We start from the raw sequence: 17,039 nt of genomic DNA, 5'->3' as shown, positions 1-17,039 counted from the left end.
TCAGCAACCCATGCTTGTAGTAAAAGGCGACTATGCTTGTCGTAAGAAGCAACTAACGGGATTGGGTGATCAGGCTCGCTGAGTTGGTTGATGTATGTATATCCCAAATTGCGTGGATCGATGTTCATGATGTCAATCTCTGGATTGTCTGGAAAATTAAGAAAAACGTTCGATATGTCAACTCGTCAGGAAAACTTCACTTAAGTCAAAATATTGCTCACATTACAGTTTGTGACTTCATTAACAATGAATGACGTTATAAGATATTGTTCTGAAAGAATGTAGCAGTGTGACATATCGCTTTGAGAATCGCTACACATGCAAATATCGGAACGTTACAATAATTATACTCAATCTGTCTACCCTTATGGCTACTAATTTCGTATTTGTGAAAATATATTAGACCATGTTTTCCTAAATATTCAATAACATTCTTGGGACGTAACATTTTTCATTTTGTCTCCACAGAATGGGAAGAGTGGGGTTGGAAGGTCCTCGACTTCTCGTCCCAGTACGGCGAAACAGGGTAACAGACCCACATGTTCAAACAGAGATTCTCACTTTACCCGAGTCGTAGGTGGCTCCGCAATTTTTCTGTCCAGAGTTGCGCCCCCTGAACTTTGAAAAGATCCGCTGATCGTTAGTTCCTACGCAATGTTTGTCAGCAGCTTACCCGTGCTTATCTGTTTCATGAACCTGGGCTCTGATATGTATCCCTGTGGGATTCCCTCCCACATTTAACGGACGAACAGTTCAAAGCTGTTTAAACTGAACTCACACACTCACTCATTGCGGCGTCAAACCTATCTCCCTCTCATAAAGTGTATGTATGGGTAAAATAAGTCCTAAGTCTTACTGAAAGGTTGAAACGGCGAGGTAATCTAATTATTAGCTCACCTGACTGAAAGTTAGGTAGCTTATAACATGACCTGCTTGTCCAAGGTCGTGACCGGCGTCGTCGGCGTCTGCGCCTGTAAACGTCTTCTCCTCAATTACAACTGGACCTATGAAGCTGAAACTTCCCATATTTAATCCCACCAATGAGGGCACCTGTATTTCTTCAAGAGGTGCGAGCGGCCCAGTCATTTAATGTCCTGCAATTCGGTGTTCAGATGTTACTACCCTTTTGCGTGTCACAAACTTATTCTCGGACCTATGGCCGCCAGGGCAGACACACAGAAAAGCTTTTACTGCCCATTATTCAGTCAGTTTTGTTCAAAGTGCAGCGACTGCACCGGGATGCAACATGCATGTTTCGATTTTTTGCAACAGATTAAAAGTTAAATGTACTTGACTATGCTCTAAACATATCTCAAAATGCATGTTTGGCTTTGTAAACGTCTTCTCCTCTCAAATTGCCAATGTATGCCATGTACGTTTTCTGTTATGCTTATATTTTGTTCATATTATTAGGGCTTAGTGTTAACTTTTAGTCCTCAATGTTTATGCTGAAAATATTTGAATATAAATGCTCACAGCAACTTTTGTTGCATGGCTTGACGTGGCTAAATGCTGGCTACATATCCAGGTGAACTACAGCGCCGTCACATTTTTAATTGATTCCTCTAATGCAATGGGACGACGACTCTAAACGACATACAGAAATAATTCTACCAAAAGGCAAGATTTCCTGACAAAATGGGTACCAACTTCTAAGTCTTCTTTGTATTTTGTAAATAAAATACCTTACGTAATATTGTTACTAATGGTATGTGTCTTTCCAACAGTTATCGTGCAGTGGAGATTCTAGGCGAGTTTGATCTGTATCCAAACTACGGAGATAAGGCGGGGGCTTGGGCTCCATTAAAGGGTAACTGTCCAAACGACAAGGAATGGATTGAGGTAATATATAAAAGCCAAATGTTACTTTTGCGGTCATTTAACTATTGCAATAGTATTGTATTGACAGAGTGAAAACGGATCCTTATAACTACTAGTATATATTGCCATATGCCATGCAAATCATTGATAGTTAAATATACTCATTTGCAAAATTCGAAAACAATAAATTGCTTAAGTTCACGATTCAACCCTGATCGCCGATTGAGCAGTCGTTTGTGACGGCAACAGCGTTAAGTATTGATGCTGTAATATACTGAGGGCAACAGAAAGTGTACCCAGTAATTGAAAACTGAAAGAACTGTTGTTAATGTTAATTATGTCTTTTAAACCATCACTCATTTCTGTAACAGTTTCTTACAAGTAATCTGTGGCTTTGTACTTCGTGTAAACATAAATATGTTCAATGAAGCCTGGGGTACATTGATTTGCACCCTCATCACCCCTACCATGTTTGAATGTTGTAAGTGTGTACTAAAAAAAACATTTTTTTATTTTTAAAGATAGGATGTCTAAGATACCAATCAACAGTTGTTTATTATGCGAAGAAATTTTATATTTCTATAATATTTAAAAGTTTTAAATCAAATTATAGTTTTAAAAATATAACCATGCAGAAGTATTCTGTGAGTGTTGACTGAGCGCCAGTACAGTTCATGTTTTGGATATAATGCCGCTAACTTAAGAACCCATGATAAAATCAGCTGAGAGGTATCGTTTCTTCTGCCCCTCAGTTTATGTCTTGAAGCTTAGGGAGGCCGCCTGACGATATTCCTGGCGGTGAATCCACCTGTCGTAGAACCAGCATGCCCAGCAAATAATATATTTTCTTCCAGTATTTCTTGAACAATATATTTTTTCAAAAGACTCCGCGAGCCCATACGAATCCCATATGTTGTGTTAAAGTGGGCGTAGGTCAAAACATTACACTGGGATCTCATGTTCAGTCGTATAATACTCCTTCCTCGAACACCGGTTGGGTCGACGTTCTCGTTGAATGGTTCAACGAGAGTAAACTCATATAAAACCACCTGAACCCATCTTCTGAAGCCCCGTTCAAGTGAGGTGAAGTGAAAAGGGGTTTGACGTCACGTTCAAGATTATTGCGCTTATATAGCGGTATGTGTGTGTGTGTGTGTGTGTGTGTGTGTGTGTGTGTGTGTGTGTGTGGCTGCTCGTACTAGTCCGGGCTGATGTCGATTGTATAGTACTAGCCCACTGAGATACCATGCCGCGGTTTTAATAACCCACTCAGACACATAATACATTGTTTTAGTCCCTTAATGCCGAACGCCAGGCAGGGTAAGAACACGTATCATCTTGCAACGTCTTTCTATATCTCGCCGCCGGTGATCGAACCCCCGACTTTCCGTTCTCCGGGCAGACGCTCTACCACTAGACCACGGAGGCGGTCCCTGGTGTAAGCCTCATTACCAATGCTATGTTCCAGGTACAGTTTGCGGAGTCCCTCTACATACGACGTATTGACATTTACGAAACCAATGTAGCCGGGGTTGTAAAGACTGTGTTCGTTGGGAAGGACGATGGTACATGGAGCACAATTTGGACAACTGTGTCAGTCACAAAGATAACACAAAGCAGAATCTTCTCTCCACAGTTCACGGTAACCCTGCAAAATGCTTAATGATCTCACAGCGCCTTCACAAAACATTTGGCAATACATTTTTGAAAGAGTCACAGAATCCACGGGGAAGAGAATGATTCTGACAAACTAAAGGCCACCATCAATCCGTCAATAACGTTATCTATAATAGTATTCCAGTTATATCACGGCGTGTCAGCTTAGTGAGGGAGGAAAGCCCGAAGTAAATGCAGGTATTAGACGTTTACCACTTCGGGTATGGTGCTGACAAACCAAGGAACATAATCGGAACGAACCGTGATTCGAACCCACAATCATAGGTTTCTAGCGTGCCCAAGGGACGCTAATCTATACGTGCCTCGTTATCTATTATTATTATTAATTAATACTATTATGACGACGATGATGATGATGATGTTAATTTCTCCACTGAATGAACTCTCAGTTAACATTGTCTTGCAGACGCCGGCATTCCTGTCCGACCGTGTCAGGTTTGAAACAGACTGTAGTACTGTCTCTAGAGACTGGGTGGAATTCGATGCCATCAAGATATTTGGGCTCAAATTCCCGCCATCGACCTGAGTGAAATCCGACTTCTCGTGGGCTCAGCGATTCCAATTCCACTCACACTGACAAATGGATTTACTGACACGTATAGTGCTTTTATCCTGTATTGAACTGTTCAGTGCTGTGTACATGGTGGGAAACAAGTGCAACTCAGGCCAATCTTAACCGTTGTATGACAGAGTGCTTACACTTAAAGATATTGTCTTTCAAACGATTTCTTATGGACCCATTTTTCAAGAAAGTTCCCATTTGTAAGATAACATTACTTTACCTGTTAAATCGTCACTGCACGTTTTATTGTTATAATGCGCAAGGAAAAAGGTACATTTGTTGCCACAGGATATGTATATTAGTTGATTGAATGTTTCAACAAAGTGTGCACCCTAATGATGTTTTCTTCTAACGGATTATGTTAGGATTCCATCCGCACACTGGTTCGTCACGGATAATCTTGACGATGACCTTTCTTGAATGTCTTGCAAAAACCTTATTTTTACCAACCTGCTTGGCACATGCGTAGAAAGGACTTAAATATCGACACGCAACTTATGACGTCTCCATGATCAGTACAAGCCAGGACGCCACACCACATAATAATACTGTATCACCAAATACTATGTAATATGTAATTAAATTATATGATATCATTGTGGTATTGATTCAAATTACCTCGATTCCTTGTAGAAAAAGACCAAGACCAAGGCATGAGTGAAGGTTTTGGGGTGAGGTGAAATTCAGTTTAACGTCACGTCCAGTGCATGCACGTGTGTGTGTTTGTGGGGGGTGGGGGGTGGGGGGGTCTGTTTGTACAATTCCAGACTAGCCCATTGAGATACCATGCCGCAGTTTAACATGTATACTCAACAACGAGACGAAACACAGTAAACTGACTCCGAGCCGACCAGTCCTTGTTTTGACCCCATCATGCCGAGCCCCGGCCTTCCGCTCTCCTGGCGGACACTAGACCACGGAGGCGGTCGTAGATGTATTATTAATTAGCGATATGTCATAAGGAGACAACATGAAAAGTACCTGCCGATTAAAGTTAAAAGAAAGAGAGTCGTATTCCACATAGGTTGTTACCGATTCAATCGTTTTGTTGGAGTTTTCGATTGTTCAAGAAGATGAAATATTGTTTATGATTTTTATGATTTCACCGATTTGTTAAAAAGCAAGATTGGCATATGGAAGGATAAAGACGTTTTTGCCATGGAATGTTTTAAATATTGAAATTATTTCATTTTGAATTGTGTTTGATTTGGTAAGCAATATTGGTGTTATGTTCATGTATGATAGTAGATCTTACTGACACACTGTACATAGAGTACCATGCATGTAGGATAGTAGATCTAAGAACCATGGAATGATGTGGTCTAACTGACACACTGTACATAGAGTACCATGCATGTAGGATAGTAGATCTAAGAACCATGGAATGATGTGGTCTAACTGACACACTGTACATAGAGTACCATGGATGTAGGATAGTAGATCTAAGAACCATGGAATGATGTGGTCTAACTGACACACTGTACATAGAGTACCATGCATGTAGGATAGTAGATCTAAGAACCATGGAATGATGTGGTCTAACTAACACACTGTACATAGAGTACCATGCATGTAGGATAGTACAAACACTGTACATAGAGTACAGATAGTAGATCTAAGAACCGTGCAATGATGTGGTCTGGCACACTGGACACAGAGTACAGATAGTAGATCTAAGAACCGTGCAATGATGTGGTCTGGCACACTGGACATAGAGTACAGATAGTAGATCTAAGAACCGTGCAATGATGTGGTCTGGCACACTGGACATAGAGTACAGATAGTAGATCTAAGAACCGTGCACTGATGAGTCTTATGCACGTACGTCATAAGCGGTATAATTTACACGAACTATATATGCCCGGCGCTTCGTTGACTTTCATTAATGACAAACGATGGATCGATATCTCATATAAAGTATCCTTTTCATATCCTCCGTCAAGGGAACCAAGGAGCTTGATTCTCGTCAATTCCTTATATGTCAACCAACCAACCAACCAACCATACACTTCACATATCACTATAAATGGTATTGATATTGCCCCGTTTTTCCTTTTTTATGTTAGCGACTCTGTTGTCTAGAATTTTACCGTAAACCAATTAAAATTATTGCTGTATTTGTGATTTCCTTATTAAATCAAATCAAATTGAATCTTACAGACACTTACAGATACATAAATATGCCGACCACCAAGTGCAGCTATGTGCTAGTGTTCCTCATATTGCAACGACTCTCCACACTTTATAAGCAGGGACATAGGTCTTATTAGAAATAATAAACAGTCTATTAATTTATTATAGGCGGTAGAAAAACTATGGCTGGCTGGTCGTGCGACACAATCATGTACACAACAAGCCGCGACCTTAACGATTTTGCGTCTCTGAATAATATGTTTGCTTTGATGGCGCTTAACATGCTGACGAGTAAAATATAAGAAGTCACATAATGAGTGTATACACCATGAATAAAAATATTGTCGAATTCATCAATATTCCCACAGCAACATCGACCAAAACACTTTTCGGTCTCGCGTTGTACTTCCTTATTAGAAGTTAACAAGATGATGTCTTAACGAGAGGTTAGGGCCGGATACACTTTTGTTTATTCGTCAGTATACCATCAAAGTGGCTTCAGTCAGATTGCCGGAGCGATTGTAACCAATACAACGTCAATTGTGTCAAGTCTTTGAATGACATTTCGAAGCTATACACATAAAGAGAAAATAAATAAATAAATGTTCCTCTTATCGGCGATCGATAGTGAGTAATGTGGCCTCTTCTATACTCCATGACCGTAAATATTAAATATCAAATATTCAGTTTTAGACGTTTCAGTGAAGTGATAAGAGATAACAGATTTAAAGACCAAACGTTGGGATGACATGATATGAGCGAGAAGCCAATGAGACCCGGCTATCTGTCCCGGGAGAATCAGTAGTGTGTGCTCCGAGTCTTTAACGATTGTCTTGCATCGTATATTCACGATAACATTCTAGCAGTTATTCTATATAGTTACACTTTATTCTTTTGTGAGCCAATGAATAATGCAGTTGTTAACCAAACAGAAACCTCCCTTAACCACAGCAGTTGTCCCGAGGTCATCTTATCAATTTGTGATGTCATAAAAAAGATATGATTGTTGATAATTATGTGTTTCACATCTATTCTTTCAGTTTATATGTAAGATATGAGATTTAAAACCCTCGGATGAGATTATGCCAGAAAGATATACATGTTTACATAGTGTGATATTCACCATAAACCATTAAGTTGGGTGCAGAGTTTCCAAGAGCTGCTGGAATTATATGAAATTTTAAATGCATTCTTTCTGTGATGCGTTTGTTTGTTGTTGTTTAACGCCGCACTCAGCAATATTCCACTAGTAGCATCGATCCACGCAACTTGGATACGATGACATCCATCAACCAAGTCAGCGAGATTTTTCTGTAAATATCGGTTTATATTTCTTTATTCATGATTGCTGAAACATTCTCATGCGATTGAGGAACGAAGTGCTCGTATTCAGACTGAATACCGTTTTACGCCGCTTTTAGCAATATTAATGCAATATCACACGGTGCGGAGGCACCAGCACTGGACTTCATACATTGTATCCGTGTGTGAAATGGAACCAGATGACTTTGTTTGTTTGTTGTTTAACGCCTCACTCTGTAATATTCCAGATGTACGACGGCGGTCTGTAAATAATCGAATCTGGACCAGACAATCAATTGATTGACATCATGAGCATCGATCCACACAAATGCGAGCCTGGCTAACTGATCCCATTAGTCGCCTCTCACGACAAGCATAGACCTATTCTAACCCGGATCTTATATATAATTATATACCTATAGACCAAATACGTCTGAGCTATACAATACAATAGGTACACTAATATAGGGAAAGTCAGTAGGACAGATTCAAGCGGTCGAGAACAATAGGTGGCTTTCATGTAATTGTAGAATTTAGTCAATATTATTCATACCATTGGCGTTTATAATTCACAATCCAAACAACGGTAGACTTCTATTTATTCAAAATTTTCATGAATTATACACACAATATCTATTGACTTTTTATTGACTATTTGCTCTGAAGTTTCTTCGTTTCTCCTCTTTAGTGAATCTGATCATTGTGAGTAATATTGGATCACGTCCGAGGACAATCAATAAACTGTCACTTCAGTGGAGAGCAAATTTCAAATTAAACTTGTCACCGGTTTAGAAAGTAATAAATAAGTATTTATTATAGGCGGTAGTCAAACCATGGCTGGCGGCACAATCATGTAAACAACAAGCCGCGGCCTTAACGATGTTGCGTCTCTAAATAATATGTTTGCTTTGATGGCGCTTAACACACTGACGAGTAAATAAAACAACAAATAAACATAGTTCAGAAGCTGTTGCCAGACACAACACCTGACAAGTGATACTAGCGGGAAATATGAGTATGTCATGCTTGATATTTTGTAAATTAGGTCTTCAACATGTTTGAATTTTAAAGAATTGTGTCCCGTGTTTATAGTATTAAGCAATATCAACACTCTCGCTTGACTGGGAACAACGTTCTGTCCCAGGAAACAGTAGGACTTTACAAAAGAAGATTGCTTTCCAACACTTTTAGAAATCGGAACATGTTCGAGAATGGACTTGTGTACAACAGAACACAGAAAATACATGCAAATTTTCAATGTAGAACTATGCTGTCTGTGGAGTTGATGGCGTTCGGTTAAACATACAGAGTTTTCAATGTAGAACTATGTCATCTGTAGACTGAACGGCGTTCGGTTAAACATACAGAGTTTTCAATGTAGAACTATGTTATCTATAGATTTAACGGCGTTCGGTTAAACATACAGAGTTTTCAATGTAGAACTATGTCATCTGTAGACTGAACGGCGTTCGGTTAAACATACAGAGTTTTCAATGTAGAACTATGTTATCTATAGATTTAACGTCGTTAGGTTAAACATACAGAGTTTTCAATGTAGAACTATATTGTCTGTGGAGTTGATGGCGTTCGGTTAAACATACAGAGTTTTCAATGTAGAACTATGTCATCTGTAGTCTGAACGGCGTTCGGTTAAACATACGGGGTTTTCAATGTAGAACTGTGTCATCTGTTGATTTGATCTGCCGGGGATTGTTTGAAGAAAAAATACTTTATTCCAGATAACTTTGGAATAAAATGATTAAGCCATGCGTTTAATAACAGTAAGTTGTGGGTCCAGACAAACCTGTTTGTCGCCTCCATCAGATACACATGATTAATAGCCTTAAGCATCACCAGAACCATAAAAAATATTACATTGTCGGTTCCTTCGCGCCGTCATATCTACAGGTAATATAGTACTTCTTACTGACTTAGAACTAGCACCAGCCAGGGCTCCACAGACCGCCATAGAACAGAGGATTCGCTTTGTACGTCGACGGAGGGTTAAAAGCTGGGCGCAAAGACTTCTTGTAGGTGTCCAGCGTCGTTTTGAGTTGAGACACGATATCCGGGTACTTCTCGGCCAGGTCAAAGTGCTCAGTTGGATCAGCTGAAACAAAACACATAGTTACTTTCTCTGATGAGAAGGTGTGACTTGCTATGTCTAGTTGGGGCAGGGGAGTCGTCAACTTGCTGTGCAGGGTTGTGCCCCTTAGGCGTGCCAGAAACCAATGATTGTGGATTCGAATCCAGGTTCGCCCTGTTTATGTCTCAGAACTATACTCGTGCTCGTTTGTTTTACCTAAACGTCTTACACCTGCATCATTTCGGGGTTTCCTCTGACATTAGGCTGACACGCCGTCATATACCTGAAACACTGCGTGCCTTAAGTGGCGTTAAACCCAACTTACTCAATCATCGTCAGTTAATCACCGTCAGTATCATCAGATCTATCATAGGCTGGTCAGAGAAGTAACACTCCGTCAAACTAGTCAAAACATCAATAGCTTTAGCTACGATGAACGACGTCTATGTAAGAATTTACACACAATAGGCTCAGCATCAGAGTTGGACCAGGCGTGGATCCAAGGCGGACAAGGTCTTTAGTACACACCACTTGTCGCACGAGCCATCAAATGGGGATTGAGTGGTAACAATGTGCAACAATTAGGCCGGCTATCGCAGCTCATGCTATCAACCTCTTGTTTGACATGCCCAGACGACCCGTGAAGATCCGGGTAGAATAGGTCTTCAGCAACCCATGCTTGGAGTAAAAGGCGACTATGCTTGTCGTAAGAGGCGACTAAAGGGATCGGGTGGTCATGCTCGCTGTCTTGGTTGATGTCATTCTATCCCAAATGCGTTGATCGATTATCATGATGTCAATCACTGGATTGTCTGGTCCAGGGCCCACTTGCACAAAAAGATCTTAGCGCGAAAACTATCGTAAGCCTATTTGAAAGTAAAGGAGTTACGATCATCTTAGGGCTAAGATTGCTTTGTGCAAGTCGGCCCAGACTTGATTATTAACAGACCGCCGTCATATAGCTGGAATATTGTTGAGTGCGGCGTTAAACAACAAACAACAAACTTTCCCAGACACAGTAATTTACAGACAGCCGTAGTGCAGCTGAATTATTTCTGACTGGCAAATGTCAATAGTACCCCATTCAAGAAATCACTGAGGTGAACCTACCCGGTGTAACCAATCCAAGTGCTACTCTTGGCTATTGATTCCACCCGATCCATATTTATCAATCTTACGCAAATCCGTATTAAAATGATCAATGGGTGAATTGTCATGGATGTCTATACCAAGTAATGAGAGATATTCCAGGGAAGAGGGCAGTATTTGGGTTCCCTGCAGTGATTTCTTGACGTGACTACTCACCCGATATGTTAAACAGCCGGTACTCCGTACTCCCTACAGCGTTAAAGTGTTTTTTTAAAAGCCTGTACAAATAGGTGTCGCTCGAGGTATCTGTCATGTCGAGAAGTTCCGGGGGGAAGTCGGCCTCCTCCTTTGTCACCCTGGGCAATGGGTACCACCCATTGAACATACCTGGGGAGCCCTCTATCAGTTTCATGTCACCAACCCTTGGCGAAAACATAAATAGAAATATGGTAAAAAAAAGCCTTGGATAATGAAACAAACAGACGTCATGTGGCGCCCCTCACCGAGCCATTTGTTACACACTTTGTTATTGCAGGGATTTTCACTCAGTTACTCAACTTAAAATATAATGGACGTTTTGAAAAAGGTTCATACCTAATTGCACCATTCTCAGAAACTTCATCTATGTTGTAGATGAATTCAGTCCTTTGAGTTGTCTTCCCTTCACTCAAGGTCACCCATTGATCGACACCGTCTATGGTCGAATCTTTTATTGCGTAACAGAAACCAAAGGTCAGTACAACAGGTCTTTGTGCAGCTTTATAACTTTTAGGTCTACTATTCACACTATTCAGCAACATTCACAACATAGTATACATAAGACAGCAACATTCCCCAGCTCTATAGCAACTGGGTCTACAGTGTACACCTACTTCAGCAGGAACATTCTACAGCTTTATAAGTATTGGGTCTACAGTATACATAATTCAGCAGCAACATAACACAGCTCTATAACTACTGGGTCTACAGTATACACAATTCAGCAGCAACATTACACAGCTCTATTACTACTGGGTCTACAGTATACACAATACACCCCTTGTATTACACTGTCGCCCATGTAACTGTTGCTGCCCCAGTCTGTACCTACCTGCTTGTCCAACTGCCATAACTGTCCACCCCTTGTATTACACTGTCGCCCATGTAACTGTTGCTGCCCCAGTCTGTACCTACCTGCTTGTCCACCTGCCATAGCTGTCCACCCCTTGTATTACACTGTCGCCCATGTAACTGTTGCTGCCCCAGTCTGTACCTACCTGCTTGTCCACCTGCCATAACTGTCCACCCCTTGTATCACACTGTCGCCCATGTAACTGTTGCTGCCCCAGTCTCTACCTACCTGCTTGTCCACCTGCCATAGCTGTCCACCCCTTGTATCACACTGTCGCCCATGTAACTGTTGCTGCCACAGCCTGTACCTACCTGCTTGTCCACCTGCCATAGCTGTCCACCCCTTGTATCACACTGTCGCCCATGTAACTGTTGCTGCCCCAGTCTGTACCTACCTGCTTGTCCACCTGCCATAGCTGTCCACCCCTTGTATTACACTGTCGCCCATGTAACTGTTGCTGCCACAGCCTGTACCTACCTGCTTGTCCACCTGCCATAGCTGTCCACCCCTTGTATTACACTGTCGCCCATGTAACTGTTGCTGGCCCTGCCTCGACCTACCTGCTTGCCCACCTGCCATAGCTACCCACCCCTTGTATCACACTGTCGCCCATGTAACTGTTGCTGGCCCTGCCTCGACCTACCTGCTTGCCCACCTGCCAACCGCACAAAAGTAGGGAACCAATCTGAAGCGTGTATCATCCTGAAAGATAAAGAAACAACCTAGGTACAGAAGCTCTCCTTGCTTTATATAGTTATGATGTCCCAATCTGGGCGCAGCACCCACCATGCAGTAGCATACCTGTGCAGAAGCTCAACGTGCCTACTTGGGGACCGACCATTTGATTTTCTGGGGGATGGCCTGGGATTTTATCGAAAAAAAAATTATGCTTCAGGCTGTTGAAATTGCTATAGTTACATTGTTGAAGGTGTTCTGCTTAAGGTGAATAGTTTTAAAGAAATTGTTTGAAGCAGTAGCGGAAAATATATCTAATCTCGACACAAAATGCCACTGCCTCCCCCAAGAACTAGGAATATCCAATGGTCGGTCCCTTAGAGCTGTTCTCTGACCTTTTCCCGTTCCCCGCGATTGTCGTAATAGCCGAGGACTGAGTTGTCACAGTAAGTGACTTGCTAGTCGCGTATCATCTTGCCCCGACGGCGTGCATCTATACTCATGCTTGCAATCACGAGTTTGCTTGGTCTGGCCTTGATTAAAGATAGGCCGTCGTGATAGAGCTAAAATATTGCTGAAAGTGGCGTTAAGCAACTTACACTCACTCAATGTTCTCTGACTTAAGAAAATGTGTACATGTCATAAATATCAAGACATGAAGACACACATGTAAACTAGATACTATATACGTCTGGATGACGCCTTCAGCTAAAAAGGGGCGGTGGGGTAGCCAAGTAGCTAAAGCGTTCGTTCGTCAAGCCGAAGACCCGAGTTTGATTCCCCACATGGGTACAATGTGTGAAGCCCATGTCATGTGTCCCCCGCCGTGATATTGCTGGAATATTGCTGAAAGCGGCTTACAGTCATACTTACTCATTTTCTTCAGCTCAAAGTTTTATTATTAGTTTTATCCAAAAACAACTTCATCGAACTCATCGCAACCTAACACGACCATCTCCAGTCCAAACACCTGTGGTATCGATGTGTGTATGAGCTTAGTATATGCATCAAACACAGGAACAATACGTCAAAATCATATTGCTATAACAGCATAACATACCATTAATTCATGTTCCAATAATTCCAGAATTGCTGTTTTCAGGAAACTTATACACCAATAGACAAACAGCTAATTTCCACTTACTCAGTATTCTCATATCCTGACTTCTGGAGCAATGTCTTGCTGTAGACGAATGCTGCTCCTTTGGTACCCCCTTCCCACAGCGTTGACTTCGCCCCCCTCAGGGGTAGGTTGTTGGCAGCAGCAAAAGTAGGTCCCCCATTCTATAAAACATGGCTTCAGTGATTACAAACGTTTACACAAATAACATAAAATGTCGGTAGGAAAGTCATTTTAAGAGTTATGTGAATAACTACGAGTCGTCAGCGTGACGCGCAAGCGCTTTAACCACAAGGCTACCCCTTCAATATGAAGACATTACGTCTGCTGTGAAGACCAGAAGGAGATTGTCCATCAGCCCATTCTCCTCCAGTGCCTGTGTGATGTTCCCAACAGCCTCGTCCATGGCAGACACCATTCCTGCAAACATTGTAACTGTTTATTTGTGAGTCCTCCTGCCCGCAGTACAGCCTGCGAAGATAGCCAACTGTTTGATAATACCAACAGCAGTTATTGCCATTCAGCGCAATTATAAAATATCCGTTAGGTTCAATGTTAAGTGTGAGGAATTATCTTCCACTGCGTTCGTGTTTCATTTAAACCTGGACACACGATACAAATTTAACCTTGCTACATGTTCACGGCCTGTCACAAGACTTGCAAAACAAATATGACGTCGACATGTTAACCGATTTGGAGCCGGTTAACTCTGTGTCCTGTGGTTGTATGGACAAGACATCGAACTCTTTATTTCACGTGTTTGTGACATTATTAAAGTGTATAGATATTTCAGTTCATTTTACTATCCGTGGTGTACAGAAGGCGCGTGACGGTCAATGTACATCAGCGGGACAAGGTACTCACGCATAAACAGGCGAGGTGAGTATTGAGTGCGACAGTACCTAAACATTATCGTGCTAGGATATATAAGCTCCATAATGTACGATAAGGACTTCTATCTGACGTATGGGGCACGGGTGTCCCAGGAAGACGCAGCCATTCGCCGTGAAGAGAAGCGTCCCTGGTCCCGTGATCCGCCCAGATTATGTTTCCAGGTTTGTCAGCACCATACCCGTGCTCGTCGATTTGACTACAGCGGTAAACGACCTGAAAGTGGCTACCTTCGTGTCTACAGTTCTAAGCTTGTTTCCCAGGTGCACGGGTGGCCCAGCCTAAAGCGCCGCAATTTCACTTTGCACGTCAGCTTTGGGCACGTCGGAAACCTATGACCTGGGGTTCGAATCCCGGTTTGACCCGATTATGTTTAAAAGTTTTTATTTTGGCGGTGCAGATGAAATGTGTGCGTTTGGTTAATATGTTGAAATTCAAGCTCGACCCCATTTTCTCACCGCAGTATTTGCGCCTCTGAGTGTCCTCTATATTCGGATACATGTTTTCATAGCGCTTGGGGACCTGCAACACAGAACAGATATCCACCATGATCTTTCTCGTTAACAGCATCGTTATGCGGGAGCGCGGCTCACATTACAGCAATGTTCAGCTGGGGACACCAAGACTGGAGTTCCATGCACTGTACAAAGTGGAATCTACTACACCACCACCTTGGTATGATGAGAGGTCGCTCAATTACATCTCCGTGAATAGTTGGGGAATCTGGTAACATTAGATCTATCGCTTAGATCCCCGACGACAACAAACAACTGTCGGATACTGACCTACCTGTATGGGGTGTGTAGTGACTGTGAGATATTACACTGACCTACCTGTATTGGGGTGTGTACTGACTGTCAGATATTACACTGACCTACCTGTATGGGGGTGGGGTGTGTACTGACTGTCAGATATTGCACTGACCTACCTGTATGGGGGTGGGGTGTGTACTGACTGTCAGATATTGCACTGACCTACCTGTAGGGGGTGGGTACTGACTGTCAGATATTACACTGACCTACCTGTATGGGGTGTGTACTGACTGTCAGATATTACACTGACCTACCTGTATCGGGGTGTGTACTGACTGTCATATATTACACCGTATACCTGTATGGGGGTGTGTACTGACTGTCAGATATTACACTGACCTACCTCTATGGGGGTGTGTACTGACTGTCAGATAATGCACTGACCTACCTGTATGGGGTGTGTACTGACTGTCAGATATTACACTGATCTACCTGTATCGGGGTGGGGTGTGTACTGACTGTCATATATGACACTGTATACCTGTATGGGGGTGTGTACTGACTGTCAGATATTGCACTGTATACCTGTATGGGGGTGTGTACTGACTGTCAGATTTTGCACTGACCTACCTGTATGGGGGTGGGGTGTGTACTGACTGTCATATATTACACTGTATACCTGTATGGGGGTATGTACTGACTGTCAGATATTACACTGATCTACCTGTATCGGGGTGTGTAATGACTGTCAGATATTACACTGACCTACCTGTATGGGGGTGGGGTGTGTACTGACTGTCAGATATTGCACTGCCCTACCTGTAGGGGGTGTGTACTGCCTGTCAGATATTACACTGACCTACCTGTATTGGGGTGTGTACTGACTGTCAGATATTACACTGACCTACCTGTATGGGGGTGGGGTGTGCACTGACTGTCAGATATTGCACTGACCTACCTGTATGGGGGTGGGGTGTGTACTGACTGTCAGATATTGCACTGACCTACCTGTAGGGGGTGGGTACTGACTGTCAGATATTACACTGACCTACCTGTATGGGGTGTGTACTGACTGTCAGATATTACACTGACCTACCTGTATCGGGGTGTGTACTGACTGTCATATATTACACTGTATACCTGTATGGGGGTGTGTACTGACTGTCAGATATTACACTGACCTACCTGTATGGGGGTGTGTACTGACTGTCAGATATTGCACTGTATACCTGTATGGGGTATGTAATGACTGTCAGATATTGCACTGTATACCTGTATGGGGTGTGTACTGACTGTCAGATATTGCACTGTATACCTGTATAGGGGTGTGTACTGACTGTCAGATATTACACCGACCTACCTGTATGGGGGTGGGGTGTGTACTGACTGTCAGATATTACACTGACCTACCTGTATGGGATGTGTACTGACTGTCAGATATTACACTGACCTCCCTGTATGGGGGTGTGTACTGACTGTCAGCTATTACACTGTATACCTGTATGGGGTATGTAATGACTGTCAGATATTACACTGTCCTACCTGTATGGGGTGTGTACTGACTGTCTGCTATTACACTGACCTACCTGTATAGGGGTATGTAATGACTGTCAGATATTACACTGATCTACCTGTAGGGGTATGTAATGACTGTCAGATATTACTATGACCTACCTGTATGGGGTGTGTACTGACTGTCAGATATTACACTGACCTACATATATAGGGGTATGTACTGACTGTCAGATATTACACTGACCTACCTGTATGGGGGTGGGGTGTGTACTGACTGCCACATATTGCACTGACCTACCTGTATG

The 17,039-nt window shown here is 42.3% G+C and overlaps 2 protein-coding genes across 2 annotated transcripts in view; one reads left to right on the top strand and one right to left on the bottom strand.

Annotated features, from left to right (window-relative positions):
* LOC124145804 (sushi, von Willebrand factor type A, EGF and pentraxin domain-containing protein 1-like) overlaps positions 1 to 4,756 on the top strand; it is a 39,593-nt gene extending 34,837 nt beyond the window's left edge. Inside the window, exons 10-13 of the mRNA XM_048386657.1 lie at positions 469 to 526; positions 1,728 to 1,842; positions 3,290 to 3,463; positions 3,905 to 4,756. Coding sequence (XP_048242614.1) covers positions 469 to 526; positions 1,728 to 1,842; positions 3,290 to 3,463; positions 3,905 to 4,024 — 467 coding nt within the window. The 3' untranslated portion in view covers positions 4,025 to 4,756. The remainder of the gene's footprint in view (positions 1 to 468; positions 527 to 1,727; positions 1,843 to 3,289; positions 3,464 to 3,904) is intronic.
* Positions 4,757 to 8,077: 3,321 nt separating this feature from the next.
* LOC124145805 (arylsulfatase B-like) overlaps positions 8,078 to 17,039 on the bottom strand; it is a 49,934-nt gene continuing 40,972 nt past the window's right edge. Inside the window, exons 10-16 of the mRNA XM_046515731.2 lie at positions 14,926 to 14,989; positions 13,899 to 13,996; positions 13,601 to 13,740; positions 12,425 to 12,483; positions 11,265 to 11,376; positions 10,887 to 11,092; positions 8,078 to 9,605 (exon numbers count right to left, since the gene is read on the bottom strand). Of these exons, the coding sequence (XP_046371687.2) occupies positions 9,433 to 9,605; positions 10,887 to 11,092; positions 11,265 to 11,376; positions 12,425 to 12,483; positions 13,601 to 13,740; positions 13,899 to 13,996; positions 14,926 to 14,989 (852 nt within the window). The 3' untranslated portion in view covers positions 8,078 to 9,432. The remainder of the gene's footprint in view (positions 9,606 to 10,886; positions 11,093 to 11,264; positions 11,377 to 12,424; positions 12,484 to 13,600; positions 13,741 to 13,898; positions 13,997 to 14,925; positions 14,990 to 17,039) is intronic.

Source organism: Haliotis rufescens, unplaced genomic scaffold (assembly GCF_023055435.1).
Source record: "Haliotis rufescens isolate VD_foot unplaced genomic scaffold, xgHalRufe1.0.p SCAF_6, whole genome shotgun sequence".
Taxonomy (NCBI): Eukaryota; Metazoa; Mollusca; class Gastropoda; order Lepetellida; family Haliotidae; genus Haliotis; species Haliotis rufescens.
This window is presented reverse-complemented; position numbering and strand designations above follow the sequence as displayed.